Here is a 16682-nt window from a genome sequence, read left to right as displayed (position 1 = left end):
TCTTTTCCAGGAATTTGATAATGCAACTAAAGCTGTTAAAGAGCAGACTTCATCTTCATTCTTTATATTTTGTATTTTAAGTTTATGAAAGTTTAAATGTAGATAGTCTAACTAAAATCTCTATTTTCTTCTGGAAAAGAAAATTTAAATGTTATCAATTATTTTTTTTAATTGCCATATAAGAAATACCTATGAATATAATTATGTCTTTTCTTTTACACTTGAAATTAATTTTCATTTCTCTAGCAGAGCATTAGCTCTGCCAACATTTAGTTTTATTTTCTAATACTGAAGAAAAATCAAAAATTATATTATAAAATCTTACTTGGTAAAGATTTAAAGGCTGTAAGCAGCATTCTTCCTATTTTCAAAAAGTTTAGATTAATAACAAAAAGTAGTAACTCTTTGAGATGAAGTATTCTTTAGAGGAAAATACATTATTGAAGTTATTGAGGGTGCCAGTAATTAAGACAAAATGTTGTCTAACTCACACTATGCACACTTTGCTGTGAATATATTTAAAATAATGAATGTTGGCCGGTATGAAATTTCACTAGGACACCTTCTTCTTACTCTGGAAACATGACCTGCAAAGAAACAAGTTATGAGATTTTAGAATGAATAGATGCCAGCTAATAGGACAGTTGAATTTGTGCATCATTAATGGTATTTTTGTGTAGTTCTTCATTGGGGAGCAAATTCGGAAAACAACAATCTGAAAATCCATAAATCCTACTGAGTCTTGGTGAAGTGACATTCATTATAAAGAACACCTGGAGGGAAGACCTGACAATTGAGTTACAGCTAGAAAGATCAGATTACCAGAGCTCTGCATGTCTTGGTTAAGTAAGGCAGCCTAGGAAGAGAATGATCCTTCCCTGCATTCATTTTAATAATATTATATTGGTATAAATTTAGCAGTTTATCTAATACTGTGTTATAATTCTGTTGCTTATATCTTTCCTCACATATCATATGTAATTGTGAGCATTCGATGCCACTATAAGTGGCATTTCATAAATGCATTTCACTTCTGTTACATGATATCCTACGAGAATGTTTATTTATTATGACTTTGCTAACTTCCCTGGCCATCACTTTGCATCTCAGCAAAACTATATATGTATATATAGTATATTTAGTATATTTAAATCTGAATATACATATACATATATATTAAGATAAAAACTACTGAAGAAAAGCTCTTTCATTAGTTACAATTTTCATCAGTTTATTTAGATAAGAAATATTAAAATATATGAGAAATATTGAAAATAACTTAAAATCTAATTTATAGAAAGGAGAAAATGTGTCAAAGAATGTTTGAACTTTTAAATAGTAAATTATTTAAATAGTAAAGACTTGGTATCAGTGTCTGAATATGAGGCTTGGAAAAATGCCAGCAAAGTACTTAAATGAAAATGTGAATGTGAAAAGTAGTATTTGGAAGAGTGAACCTGGTGTGAAGTGGGGCACCCAGTGAGGATAGTCAACTATTAAAGAGATTCTCATTGCTCCCTAGGTTTGAAAATACTTAGCATTTTTTAAGTAGGCAAATAAATTGCCTCAAATATTTTCTATGTGTGTTTTTCAATAAAGACTTTGGATTAAATTTAGTGATTAAATTTAGACAATAAGGTACTCTTTTTACTTGATCAACAAAAATTAAAAAGAATGCCAAGTTCTATTAGACACATAAAATGTGCAGCTAAACATATTCCTTTTTGGAGTTATAATTTGACAAGAGGTATCAACAATTTTTAAAATAGTCATACTATTATGCAGTAATTATACTTCTACAAGTATTTTGTAAGAAAAAGAAGTACAGGTGATCTAGATGGATGAATAGACTCTTGGTACATTTGCACAATAGTAAAACGTTAGAAATAGTTAAGCGTTCAATTATTATTAAGTAATAAATATTGATAATATTCTGTGGATATTAAAACAACTATGGGCTGTCTGTGTAAAAATACTATGAAATCATTAAAAAGCATATGCATGTTCAACAGAAATTTGTCAGCAAGGAAAACAAACTACAGTTTGATATATATAGTGCTGTTCTGGTCTTGTTAAAAACATGCATGAATGCACACACAAGTGTATTTGTGTAGGAAAATTAGAGCTGCACTACACGCCATCATTGTAACAGTGGAGATCTCTTAGGATTAAGATAAATTTTTTTTCTATTTTTTCTCTGTATTTTCTAATTTTTCAACAGTGAAATTATATCACCTTGACAGAGACAGAGAGGGAGAGTAGAGATATGAAGTCCTTGCTGAAGTGGTGAAATCCTGTATCAGGATGTGACTGTTAAAGTGTCTTCTGATAGCATACAGGCCTTACAATCTCAACCCATGACCCAAGGTTTGGAAAAAATAATTAAATGTGTTGTGAGACCAGTGTAAGTATGAAGCTGCTTCCAATGGGTGGGAAAAGATAGCAGAAAAATACATCAGAATAATTGAAAGGTTTTATAAATTTTTTATCAAGTGTATTTAACTGAGGAGATCCAGAGTGGGCTGGGATAATTTATAAACATGCGCATATTATTATGAGAACATGTAGAGATAGTCTTCCTTTTATTGAACTTGTGGATGTTCCATCAGAATCAGTCAACTGTGTTGGCATCAGGGATCTATCTGAACTCTTCTGATCTTTCACCTTTTTCTTTCTAAGCTAACTAGGAAGAGTGATTTTTTATGTAATTTTATAATGAGTTACAGGTTATTAAGTATTAGAATAAATTGCTTTATAATACATAAACCACATGGCAGCAAGTTAATAATTTCTTAGCCAATAAACAATGTAAATTATTAATTTTCACCATTCTCTTAGTTAGCAAAATGGGACAATATGGTGAAGGAATACAACTTTTACAGATGCTGACACCTTACACACATATTCATCTGTAAATGAGTGTATTGCTGGGATCGCTAAGTCTATTCTTTACTCACCCACCATTTCTTCTACTTTTTAAAAACTGCCTTAAAATATTCCTTCAAAATGTTCAACACAGAATGGAAAAGACAGACATAGAAACAAATTACTACAACACAATTTCATAAATTTTCCAATAGAGAAAAGGAAAACATGTTAGGAAATGTGGAGAAGGCTGCCTGAGGGACTTAGAGACCTTAGAAATAAGCTGAGATTGACGCTGTACAGAATTTGCTTAAAAGTGAAGGAGTGTTGAAGGGTTCAGGGAGGGGACATTAAGGCTATCTCAGGAAGAAGGAACCCAGTGGTCAAAGGGAGGAATCCTGAGGACAAAGGATTTGGGAGGAGCTCAGGGAAACAAGAAAGTAGGCTGTGTAGCAGGAACTGAATCTGACATTTGGCTCAAGATGCAGAAAATTGAAGGCATTTTAAATCAACCAGATTCTCTCCATACAATGTATTTATGCTTTCCCTTTGAAATACTAGCGGTGAATTTTGTCAAATCACAAAATCTTGCCAGGAAATAAAACTTTCTTGTGGGAAGGAGAGGGGAAGAGGACACTATACATGTCCCTCCGACTGAACCACAATACTCTATGAATTTTCTTCATAACTTTGTGGATAAAGACGAGACATATAGTAGCTGAGAGGGCCTTAACCAAAAATGCCCCCAAAATCTAAGTCAACCATACAATGATAGTCCAAAACTGGAACACTTTTAAGAGCAAAAAAGAATGCCATTAAAAATGATGCAGATAGCCGGGTGCGGTGGCTCAAGCCTGTAATCCCAGCACTTTGGGAGGCCGAGGCGGGTGGATCACCAGGTCAACAGATCGAGACCATCCTGGTCAACATGGTGAAACCCCGTCTCTACTAAAAATTACAAAAAATGAGCTGGGCACGGTGGCGCGTGCCTGTAATCCCAGCTACTCAGGAGGCTGAGGAAGGAGAATTGCCTGAACCCAGAGGGCGGAGGTTGCGGTGAGCCGAGATCGCGCCATTGCACTCCAGCCTGGGTAACAAGAGCGAAACTCCGTCTCAAAAAAAAAAAAAAAAAATGATGCAGATGATAAGCATATTCTAGCTATCATCATTCTACTAAAATCTAACACTCTGGCCGGGTACGGTGGCTCAAGCCCGTAATCCCAGCACTTTTGGAGGCCGAGGCTTCCCAATCACGAGGTCAACAGATCGAGACCATCCCGGTCAACATGGTGAAACCCCGTCTCTACTAAAAATACAAAAAATTAGCTGGGCATGGTGGTGCGTGCCTGTAATCCCAGCTACTCAGGAGGCTGAGGCAGGAGAATTGCCTGAACCCAGGAGGTGGAGGTTGCAGTGAGCCGAGATCGCGCCATTGCACTCCAGCCTGGGTAACAAGAGTGAAACTCTGTCACACACACAAAAAATCTAACACTCTGTCTGATAGAGATTCATTTGATTGATAAAGTTCTGTTTAAAATGCAAAATGCCTTGCTTTATTCACTCTTTGATATTAACCAAGTTAATCAAATTTAAACCTTGGATGATCAGTAGAATCTATGATTAAGAACTATAACTGGGAAATATAGAATAGAGTAGGTTGATGTTTAAGAGGTGTATCATTTAGAGGCAATGTGCTAGAGTTTGCAAGCATAGATAAACATGAATTGTAAATCACAGTTCCACATTGCTCTGTGATCATTAGTACTTAATTTCTCTGAAACTCACTTTAACTTATCTGTAAAATGAGATAATATCTGCTCCCAAAGCTGTCATGAAAATCACTTAAAGCAATTTATATGGAGAACCAATCACTGAGCTCAAACTCAATGTTCGACCTTTGGGAGAAAATCTATACTGAGTAGAGGGCTGGTGTCCATTGCCTACAACCAAGAAAATTAAAATCTAAAGAGCACATCTATTACATGTAAACCCCTTGAATAAATGTACAGCTAAAGATCAAATGATTAATATTATTAAAGAAAACAGAGGGTGTATATAGGACTTTTTAGCAAAATCAGAATAAATTTTAATGGATTTAGCTAAAATAGTGAACAGAAACATTAAAAAGCATTCACACACCACACAACCTTGCATATCTGACACTGATTTTGTCTAATTGATATAGCCTTAATTAGTATATGCAAATACCCTAAGGCTGTGTTAAAATAGGTGATCATTTTTTAACACAAATAGATTTTTATTTATTTGTTATTTGTTATAAAACCACCACTAGTTTTGTATTTTCATTTTTGTCATCATGCCCATCATCTTAAGTCATTGATACAGATTTCACTGAATAGAAGAAAGAAGAGTGTTTTGAGGCTAAAGGACAATAATCTCTATGATAGGCAAGAGACATTTTAAGTTGTCTTGAACTCATGCAGTTATTACATTTCTCTCAAAACCAGTATTTCAAAAAATGTGGAAGAATTAATGTTCTATCAAAATTAAGAAAGACTGATAAATGAAAACACTCCTAATGATCCCAAAGGAAGAAGGAAAGAATAAAATAAAACAGAAAAAGGAAACAATAAAACCCACAATGGTGAGAGTCCACTTGCTATACACTGTATTCTGACTCATCTGGAAAGAAAATGCAGGTAAGCAAAAGCCACGTGGCTCAGGGAACCTCAAACATCCTGCCCTGCACAGTCTCGTTTGAGATCATTTTACAAAATGAGCCAACTAAAGGCAGAAATGTACCCACAGTCCTCTCTCACTCCTCCCTTGAATTTCTGCCCACTGAGCACCAGCCACAGCTGTTTTTGCCCATTTTCTGAGTAAAAAGTAGTGTGAGACATTCTACAAAACAGTGGGAATCATGAAAAGGACAAGTTTGCACACAAGCAGGCCTACTTTAACTTGGGAAAAGTCATAGGAGGTGCCTCAGCCAGAATTCAAGCTATCATGGAAAGGGCCCTTTGCTTTTCTTAATTAGATATTCCATGTAAATTAAAGGAGGATGAGACAGAGATTATGGAATATTCAGTAACAGCCATGAGAATCTGGGATTCTGTTTTCTCATAATCTATTAACTTGCTTAATTTGTTCATAATAAGACATATTTTCTCACTACTGTAATTAATGCCTTATAACTACCTGACTCTATTGCTTCTTGGTAGTTCAGTACTATCTGTAAATGCAGGCAGTACAGTAAAGAGAGAGAGGAAATATTCATTTGTAAATTATAATAATTAATGATTAATAACCTAACTTTATCACTTTACATTTTACATTTGCATTATTGTATAACCCTGAAATCAAGTTTCATTACTGATTAAGAATTTTCAAGAACCAATGGAAGGATAAATTGTTGCATTAGATATTGTGTCAACCATAGCAATGAAATCAAATTAGAAGAGAGCAGAAAAAAAACTTCGATTTGTTCTATTAGAGATTGTTGGAGACACTAGTAAGTCATTGGTGGGGTAGCAAGTGAGTGACACTCAGGTAACAGGTTAATAATTTCTGGTGAGAGTTTCTCACTAACCCTTCATTAAATATTTTTCTAGCTATTCATATAGTTTCAGGCTAAGAAGATGATTTAATATCTTAGATTACTAAACAAAAAATATGGCCACTAATAAAATTAAGGTAAAAATTGTTTTTAATATTTTAGAAGTGTTCTTAAGAAAATGAAAAAAAATTCAAAGCATCACACTTTTCTTATAACACACTTCCCCCTAGATCTTATTATCTTAAGTAGCTTTTTTTTTTCTAACCACATGGTACCATTTTTCATCTATTTTTCATTCTTTAAGTGAATACTTACAGTGCACCCATTTAGTACTAGTCACTCTTCTGTATATTCTGGAGACAGAAATTAATAAGACTTGGTATTTTATCTGAATAAACTAAAAATAGACTAAATTAACTACAATAATACATAATAACAAGGAGTACACTTCAGAGGCTACCATGGAGTCTAGAACCAAGTGCTATAGGGACACAGAGGTGCAGACAGTGAGAACATCAGGCGGAACTTCACAGAGAGGTCTTTTGACCTGTCTTTGAAAGGATAAAGATGGTTTCTTTAGGGTAAGAAGCTAAAAGAAGGGCAATCCATTTAGAAATACTTTGAAGTATTCATTATAGGTAAAGAGAAACTTCTAAAGGTTAAACAGAGTATTAGTAGAAGAAAAATATTTTACTTCTTTAAGAAACTGAGCAATCAAGTATGACTGGATCATAAGATTTGTGGGAGACATTAAGGTGGCAATATATTCAACTAATTGATATTTATTGAACAAATTACAGCCAAGAAACCATGCCAGAGATAATGTTGTGTTCTTAATTGCATGCAACACACTCAATAAGCCTGACAACATAGATGATATTGTCCAAATAGGTATCAGAAAAGAAAAATGAGGCACGAAGAAGGTCTAGTTATTTTCAGAGCTGGGAATACAGTTTGATTTCTCTAACATACCTATGATGGTTTTAATGTATGTGTTCCTTCAAAATTCATACGTTGGAACTTCAACCCCAACATAAGAGTAGTAAGAAGTGTAGACTTTTTGGGGTGTGATTAAGTCATAAGGGCTCCACTCTCCTGAATGGGATTAATGCCTTTAAGAGTCTTCAGAGAGATGACTACCCCTTTTAGCCCTCTGTATTCTGCCTTGTGAGGTCACAGGCAACAAAGTTCCATCTTGAAAGTGAAGAAACCACCTTTACCAGCCTTATGCCTTGATATTGGGCTTCCCAGCCTCCAAAACTGTGAGAAATAAATCTCTATTATTTGTAAGTTACCCACTCTAAGGTATTTTGTTATCACAGCAGGAAAAGACTAAGACAACACCATTCTTGAAATCCCTAGTGAATTCAATTCTGAAGGCAGCCAGTATCCTGAGAGGTTTAATGACTGAAAACAGGTTTTCAAGCTGAGGTCTGATATTGGTACATCGAGCAGCTATAAGGCAAATTTGTTAAGGGCTCAGTCTCCACCATGTATAAGCTATGTGCAATTTGGCAAATTATTCAGTCTCTCTGGGCCTCAGTGTTATTTCCACAAAATGGGGATAATAAGAATATACATTTTATGGGATGGTTGTATCCACTATTTGATATATAAAATTTACTTTCAGTAATTTTTGGCACTAATAAGCCATTAGTGTAGGTGATTCATGTTTTGGGAATAGCTCTCTGATAGCATATAGAGAATGTATTGGAGGAGAGAAACTAGAAACCTGATTACTTCAGGAGGACAACAGGCTTTAATCAGACCACTTGAAGTGGTTGGAAAAATGGAGGAAGCATTGAGAGATATTTCTGATGTAAATATTGAAAGGATTTGTAACGACTTGATTTTAGGGAGCTGAGAGATGGAGAAAAGTGAAAAATTATGCCAAAGTTTCTAATTTACAAGCCCAGATGAATGGTGACAGCTCAGTACTCATACCCCAACTATTACTTCCCTGTGGCTCAACTAACTGGGCTGGCCAGATTGCTAGCAATGGACTCAGAGATTACTTATAGGAAACAACAACAACAACAAAAACAAAACCAACCAAAAGCCTTGTTTCTCCCATTACCCTATCTTGTTTGTATAATACTAAACTGACCTCTTCTCAAGCCCCTTGGATGTGAAAATAACTGAGAAGTTCGCTCTCAAGCTGGCAGACAACATGGCTTCTTGTTGGCACCAGAGCTGCTTAGAGGTATGATGTTGGTGAATAGTGAAAAGTAACTGATAAACACAGCTCACCTACATTTTAGGATATTTGGTTTTACTTAGGACAATATTGAAATTGTTTTCGAATTGTGAAGAAGAGCGTCTATTGAGAATGCCTATTTTACCAATAATTACAACTGATCAAATTTGAATTCTGGATAATATTTAGGCACATGAAAGAAATGAATTTTAGGATTACTGTTGTTGCAATAGTCTATTGAATAGAACATAAAAATTTATAAACAGAAAGTTAAAATGAACACCCAAGCAAACTCTAGGCAAGATACTCTCTGAAAATCTTTCTCATTGCTTGAATTACGCACACAAAAAATATATTTTTGTTCTTGTCTAAAAAACTACCATCTGTATCTCTTCTACACAATCCAAGAATTAAGAGAGCTGAATATTTTATATGCCATATAACTTATATAAAGCTATTATGAAAGTTTTTGGAATTTCTGTTTGTGCTAATAAACTTTTAACTAAACTTCATTGCTTCTTTAATATATTATTATGTATACATGACAAAGGTGAAAAAAGATACACATAAGCATGTTTATTTTAAATTTGGGGAATAGAAGGAAAACAGCAATTAATACTAAATTTTGTAGGCTCTCTATGCATTTAACAACCCCATAGTCCAAATACTGTTTTTCCTTTAAAAATAATTTTATAAAAACAGCTGCAATGTAGAAGATAGAAATGAACATTAGCCACTCTGTAATACAAGTGTTCCACAGAGATCAGGTGAAATCCTCCTATGTATCTCTTCCTACTGTTCTTATAGTGCCTGGTACATTACATGAGAGAGAGGAGGCGCTCAATCTACATCTTCGCCTTGATTCACAAAAATAAAGCTGTTTTTAGAAGATCTTTCCACATAATGCTCAGATATAGTAAGTTCAATACTACCAAAGCAAGACCTCTTCTGAGTTTAGTTAATAAAACTCTACCTCTGTAGTGATATCTGACTGGATTAGGCAAGGACTTACCTCAGCCCCTTATCATTCTTCAGTTCTTTAAAAGCAGCATGAAGATAAGGAAAGTAGCACTATGTATTTCTGATTTGTTAGCAAAATTGCTACCATAGTGTGTATGGAAGCATAATGGCAAAAATACAAGAATGTTCTGACCTCAAAAAATAATACATTTTAAGTCCTTCTTTCCAACTGAGTAAAGATCTTTATTTCTCCTGGAGAAATTTACTTTGATTTTTCAAATGTTTAAAGTTGCTTGATAATTTAAGGTCAATGTCACATTTCTAAATATGCCTGAAGGGGGTTAGCACTTAAACTAGCTCGCTCTATTCTGTGACGTAGTCCAAACAAGATGAAGGATAAACTTAGTTGTGGGAGCTATTTTTTTTCTGTTTCCTTTCTATTTGCATCATCTACAAACTACGAACTAGTTAATAACTGAAGTGTTTGCTATTTTTTAAACTTTGTTGCTGAAAAGGTGTTTTTAAATGAATCTATTATGCTATTAAAATGCATGCCCATCCTTATATAAGTCACAGCATAATTATAGTTTTGTATAATTAGAGTTTTATGTCAAAAGATTTACAGCTTTATCACCTCAAGCAATATTTCACAGCTGCCAAGGATGATTTATGCAATAATGACTTAAACTGTAAAATAGAATCCTCAAAGGAAGAGCTGTCAAAAATTCCTACTGCAAATAACTAGGTTTTTAAAAATTGATATTCTGATAAACAGCAAGTTTAATTGTACCTAGCACAATCACATATAGGAGCATAGTAGGAAGTGTTATTTCAAAATGACAATCATGCCATTCACCATGAACTGCATCAATGTGAACTCATTGCATAGATCACGGGTTTAAATTGCTTATAAAGCCTCTGGGCCACTTTAGTGAACAAGCTTTCCAAAATAATGCCTCAGTGATATTTTTACTCCGCCAGTAAGAGCAAATGGAAGAAATGGAAACAGAATGTATCAATGTTCTGTTGATTTGTTCATTGGGCTTATTACATCACTCTTCATATTCTTGTGAAATGCTAAATAAACAATAAGCCAAAGAAGGATTTACTGTATGCAGTTAAGAAATCAAGAAAGTCTCAAAAGTCATGGCATCAATAACAAGGAATTAAGGAAACTTTGAGAAACAAATCAACAAAAATGTTGGTGATCTTCCCTCTTCCTGCTTTTATAAATGTAGCATAGCTGGCAGTAGTCTTATCTCTAAGTGGTAAGACTATCTAAGAATTTGTACCTCATAAGCTCTAACTGATTTTGCAGTTGTCATATAAATAATCCCAAGACACAGTGAAAATTCTATTCAAGGTATTTGAACTAGTAGCTAAAACACAAGTTTATTACATGTGAAGCAAATAAATATGACTGTGTCTTCACTATCTAAAAAAGTCATTCAAATTAATATTTTTATTTGGAAGAAAAAAAAATGCTTGGCTCATCAGCTCATGTTTTCCATATCAATTAAAATAAAATGGGTAGATTTTATTGTTAATGCTAAAGATACTAAAGTCCTTAAAGATTGAGTTACATCTGAAAATGAAGTCAACAGAATCAAAATTTTTACCAAAGATTAATTTTTCAGACCTAAACAAGCTTCCAAACCAAAAATCCTTTACTGAAAAGGGGGTGTTTTAATTCATATAACCAAGAAAATAATTCAAACAAAATTCAGATAACATTTTAATTCATAGAACCAAGAAAATCATTCAAACCAAAAATTCTTTACTGAAAAAGCGGCATTTTAATTCATATAACCAAGAAAATCATTCAAAAAATCTTCTGTTTAATACAGAAGATTCAACAATATAAGAGGAATTAATCATGTTTGTGACTCCTATTAAATTGTTGTTTTAAGGTGTTTTGAAATCAGTTTACACACCCCCATTGAACAACTTTCAAAACATCATCATACCACTTGTGGTGTAATAGATAACTGCTACTTGAAAACACTCTGAAAGATACCTGATATCCGAGCAATTTGGGCAATCCAGATTAATGTCATACTTAAATTCTATGAGTTGTAAAAAACCGTGAAATGGTCTAGAAAATATAATGACCAAAGATGGACCAACATGCACTCAAGTTGCCACAATATAGACTGTGTTGATATCATAATAAATATTCAATAAGAAAAAATGTCAGACATTCAAATTATTTCAGACATCCAGATTGTTGGCATCAGATACTCAAAAGACATGAGTTGAATTTGGGTAGTGAGAGTTCAATTCAACAAATTTCAAGACAACAGAGAAATTAGGCTGTTTCTAGTATGCCAACACTACTGACAGAAAAGTAAGAGAAATGTAGGCAGAACTTTAAAAACAATTTCTATCTGTTTGATAACTATACAATTGATTTTATTACAGATTACTACAAAGTTATACAAACCTGTTTTTCCTGTAATGTTTTGTAACCACTCAAGTTCATGTTAAGGAAAATGTAGTAATTAAGAATTGTACATTGTACTTTGTATTATAAGAAAACAAGAGTAAGAGTTAAACATTTTCCCTGCTGCTTTTTCTCTCTGTAGTTTACGAAATGATGAGTCATTATATGATATAAGCTATGGCACATTACATATTCATAAGAAACTTAAGAGTTTTCTAAAAATCTGAACAGTTACCCCTCTGCCTTACTAATTTTTGTTAGTGGGATAAAAAGAAATAGATGATGATAAAATATCAACAAAATTAACTATAACATGCAAGTTTTTAAAATAATTTTACCTTTAATCCCTAGATTGTCAAATATCATTATAGATACAGATATTTGGGAATATATATACCTTAAAATGGGCATACTGAGTATTTACACATGTGAGTTCATTTACATATATATTGTGTATTTAAGACATGCCTATATATTACATGTGTAATTTTTAAAGAGAGCTATTATGTCTAACTCTTATTGCTCTCATAGCAAGTTTGACAGAAGAAGGTATTGCCCTTGAAGTTGAGGTATGACCTTAAGTTTAAGGTGCCAGTTTTGCTGTAGTTATAAAAATGAATACTAATAACTCCACAGTATCATAATTTATTCTACATTTCTTATTTTAGAACAAATTATGACTACATAAACAGCCTTTATTATCTGAATATACACAGGTTAATTGGATCAATGTAAAAGTTCCTATTTATCATCCTCAATCCTATATAAGAAGGAGCAAAAGAAGCAAGAGGTGTTGCCTTTCAACTAAATCTAAAGAGCCAAGAGACATAACTAATAGTTTTAGATATAGTTTTGAACACGAATTTGCTTTGTGGAGTATTTTAGAGTTAAAACAAATAACACTGTATTTTTCACCTACCAAATGCAAACCAATACCAGCAGTAAATTGTTGATCTTTCTATAATTCTGTAAAGAGAGAAGTATCTAAGACTGATTTGTAGCATTTTAACTTTTGTGACATTATGTTATTGTACTTTTGAACAATTCACAGTATCCTTATTCAAAGAAGAAATTGTTTCTACCAGACCCCTCATCAGAGTACCCATATGCAGGATCCCCAAATACTACAAGCAAAGCACATATCTGTAATTGAACATTTTGGGATTCTCTGCATATGAACTTTTAATCGTCAAAATATCTTTTCAATGGCATCAAATGGAAAGAATCCTAAATAGATAAATTTTACCATTTTTGTGATAATAGGTGACCTCCACTTTCCTTTCTTCTGACCCCAGCAATGCCTGGGCAATTTGGGCAATATCATGCCTCTTGGTCTCAGGGCCATGGAGAAAGTCGCAGGTGCATGGCTTTTGCATGACATCTGGCCTGGAGAAACCAGTCATCTCACAGAACCCATCGTTGCAATAGATGATGGCACAGTTCTGCACTCTGGCATTTGCAATGATAAATTTTTTATCTGTAATAAGAAGACAGTATGGCATCTTTTAAAAAGCTTCCACAATATTCTCTGTAACACTGAAGCAATTTGTTGCATAATGAGTCTGAAATGCAGGTGCACCCAAATTACTAATTGCCCCAGCCTTTATAAAAAAGAAAACACAAGAAACCCCGTAAACTTTAAATGTGAGATTAATTATCCTAAATAATTTTAACAGAAAATATTAAGAAACTACCCTTCTAATTGCAAGAATAGAATTTCCCAAATAGTCTAGTTCTCAAGCCCTGCAACTGCTAGGGATCCTAGTGGACACTCAGACAAGCAGCTGCCCATTGATATTTTCAGAATGTTACTTAATTGTAAGGTAAATGTTTTCGAAGTCAAACAGTGAAACATTCTGTAGTTGTCAGACCTCTCATTTCAACCTTGGCCCTTTGAATACAACTTTCTTAAAGTAGTTATTATTCTTTGGCTTCTCTCTATCTCTCTTGGGCATGTCACACACATCATGTTAAAAACAAAGACAACTAGCTTTGCTAATGAAACTACTTCACATTTAATATCAGTTCAATAATGAAAAGGTTCATCTTTTCATAATATATTTTTTCTGAAACAAAAAATATTTACATACACACAGTAAATATCATGATAACACCTTTTACTTTTACTTTGGGAGATTTTTGATTTTTTTGTGTGTAGTAGTAGGCATTTTAATACAAGGAGCTTATTAATTTTGATCACAGATTGTATTTACTATTTCCAGATAGATGGTGAAGCAAGATATACAAGTTTATTTTGTATGCAAGGTACCAGATCCTCACATCTCTAAATGCAGTGCTAAAATAACTGCAAAATATATGACATACAAATGTATTAATAGAGTTTTAAGAAAAGGACGAAAATAAGTTTACAAATATAGGATCTTAAGTTAATATATTTGTATACCAACAATTTTTTTCCCTGTAATTAGTCCACATGAGAACATTAAATTTCTGTGCATTCAGTCTTTGTGGAATTTACTTCTTACAATTCATTTTTAAATTTCTAAATGGAAATGTTAAAGGGGATTTAAAAAAAGAATAGGAATATTATTTTGAATAATGAGTTATTTGCATCGGGAACCACCACAGATGAGATACTGCTTTTCCAAATTATCCTGCTGAGGATAAATTTGCATTGATTCAATACAAAATTTAGCTTCTATAAACTAATAGCAAGCAAGCATCCCTATCATACCACTGCCTTGCAGTTTAACCAAGGTAAAATATAGTTTGCATAGCCATTTACATCACTACTACCATTTACATTATCTTGTTGGAATAGTATGGTCTGCTCTGCTTCCGACTTTCAGAAAGTCTACAGTAAAACAGCCTCAAAATATAAACCCATGTTATCCTAGCACGTTCCCTTTAAGATAGTAGAATAGTAGGACATTAAGTAGCAAGGCAGATAATGGAGCAGTGGTAGAGAAGGATCAAATTGCCTCCTATAATGGAGACCGTAATCTAAAATGTAAATCAAAATTAATATCAGAAGGAGAACACTCCCGCTGCCATTCGAACCTCCTGGCTCGGTTTCACAGCCTCTTAACTTGACAGAGCCTGGAGTTGCCGGTCTCCCCAGCTTCGAAGCGGCGGACGCAAGTGCACTATCAAAGCAGAAAGCGAGGGCGAGAGAAGAGAACAAATGAACTTACTTTGCCCTTCAAATTTCCGAATGATGGTCCCCAGAAATGTATTTTGTGGTGCCACATGCCCCCTGCGCACAGGCATGTTGGCCCCGGTCTTCCGAGGAGCGCTCCCCCGGAGCTCTGGAGTTCTCCCGGGATCTCTCCTCGGCTAGAGCCCAGGCCAGCGCGCGAGCCGCTCTTTGTGGCGGAGCATCCTCTTTTGAAACCAGAATTCTCTTCCCATTAGCACCACTTCTAGACACCCGCTTTCCCCACCGGAGTCCAATCCATTCCCCTCACCTTCCGGAGGGGGCCTCGCACCGGACTGCCGCGGGTGAGAGGGTTTGGGGGTGGGGAGCGGGAAGGAGGCGGGGTGAGGGGAGGTGGCGGGGGAGGAAAAGAGGGAGGGAGCGGTGGGGGTGGGGTGGGAAGGGGGCGGGGAGTCACAAGGGCAATCGATCTGTTTCTCTTCTCCCAAACGGCGCCAATTTCTCAGTGCAAATGGGCTTAACCTGGCGGTTGCCCAGAGCAGTGAGGGTGGCTGAGGGGGGGATGGAATACTTGTGCAGCTTTTGCAGGAAGGAGAGAAAGAAAAGGAGGCTGGGGGTCGGGGAGGGGGGGCTTGACGTTTCTATCTCCGCCCTCTCCCCCTAACACACACACACACGCACGCACACACACACACACACACACACACACGCTCCCTTTATCCCGATAGCTTGGGCGCCGCCACAGCTCGGATTACTCAAGCATGCTTTAACGGAAGCCAGCCAAGAAATCTCCAAAACTCAGTGACAAACAGCTACTCGGGGAAGGTGATCTCTAAGGCCACCAGCCACAGGGTTGAGCTCCTCGCGCCGCAGTAGCTAAACGACCCTTAGCTGCAAGGAAAAGACAGGTGGGAAAACAGTTCCTTAATGAGGATTATTTGTAAACTCTGTTGGCGCTCAGCAGGTTGAAGATTGAGAATGAACCATCTAAGGGTGTAGATTTAGCCTCAGGGAGCAGCTCGGATCCCTGGGTTCAGCTGAGGTGGGTGCTGAAGCCCGAACTGAACTGGCACGCGGGTCCCTGCCCAGCGCTGAGCCGCGCCTCGGAAAGACTGAAAGCTGCCCGCGCCTCTGAGCATGCCCAGTTTCTGCCTGAGTCCCAGGAGGGTTGCAAGGTTGGGGGTTGATTTGGTCTCCAGGTGCCTTAGGCTGCGAGAAAGATGAGATGGCCAAAGATGAGAAGGCCAAAGACTGCGCGCGACTAGTACAAAACAAGGAAAGAGTTTGAAATAGGTGAGACTGGGCGCCAGGGGGAACAAAAGGTGGGTGGGGCTAAGAGTTACCAGCCTTGCTGCGACCTCCAATGCCATTCATCTCCGGAACCCACTAGCCACATTCTGCTTTCCTCCACCACCTCTAAAGAATCATCTCATATGGGATAGGAAAGGGTTCAAATCGCAGAATAGAGTCCTCTTCCTTCTCACTTAAAGGCTGCCAGCGTGGGAATCTCAGGATATACAGAATCTTCTGTTCAAACAATCCTCCTGGAGACTTAGGAAAACAAATGTGACAATCCATGCCA

At 35.8% G+C, this 16682-nt stretch overlaps 1 protein-coding gene and 1 long non-coding RNA gene across 7 annotated transcripts in view; both read right to left on the bottom strand.

The window, feature by feature from the left end:
* Positions 1 to 15437, bottom strand: part of KCNH7 (potassium voltage-gated channel subfamily H member 7) — a 508532-nt gene extending 493095 nt beyond the window's left edge. For all 6 annotated transcript variants that reach the window (XM_035304671.3, XM_035304674.3, XM_035304672.3 and 3 more), the window contains exons 1-2: positions 15138 to 15437; positions 13229 to 13459 (exon numbers count right to left, since the gene is read on the bottom strand). In XM_035304671.3, coding sequence (XP_035160562.1) covers positions 13229 to 13459; positions 15138 to 15213 — 307 coding nt within the window. In that variant the 5' untranslated portion in view covers positions 15214 to 15437. The remainder of the gene's footprint in view (positions 1 to 13228; positions 13460 to 15137) is intronic.
* LOC118154569 (uncharacterized) lies at positions 458 to 7486 on the bottom strand. Its single transcript, XR_004744631.3, has 3 exons — positions 7355 to 7486; positions 6698 to 6735; positions 458 to 587 (listed from the first exon to the last, which is right to left on the bottom strand). It is a non-coding gene; the product is annotated as an uncharacterized LOC118154569 (long non-coding RNA).
* Positions 15438 to 16682: the final 1245 nt, after the last annotated feature.

Source organism: Callithrix jacchus, chromosome 6 (assembly GCF_049354715.1).
Source record: "Callithrix jacchus isolate 240 chromosome 6, calJac240_pri, whole genome shotgun sequence".
Lineage (NCBI taxonomy): Eukaryota > Metazoa > Chordata > Mammalia > Primates > Cebidae > Callithrix > Callithrix jacchus.
This window is presented reverse-complemented; position numbering and strand designations above follow the sequence as displayed.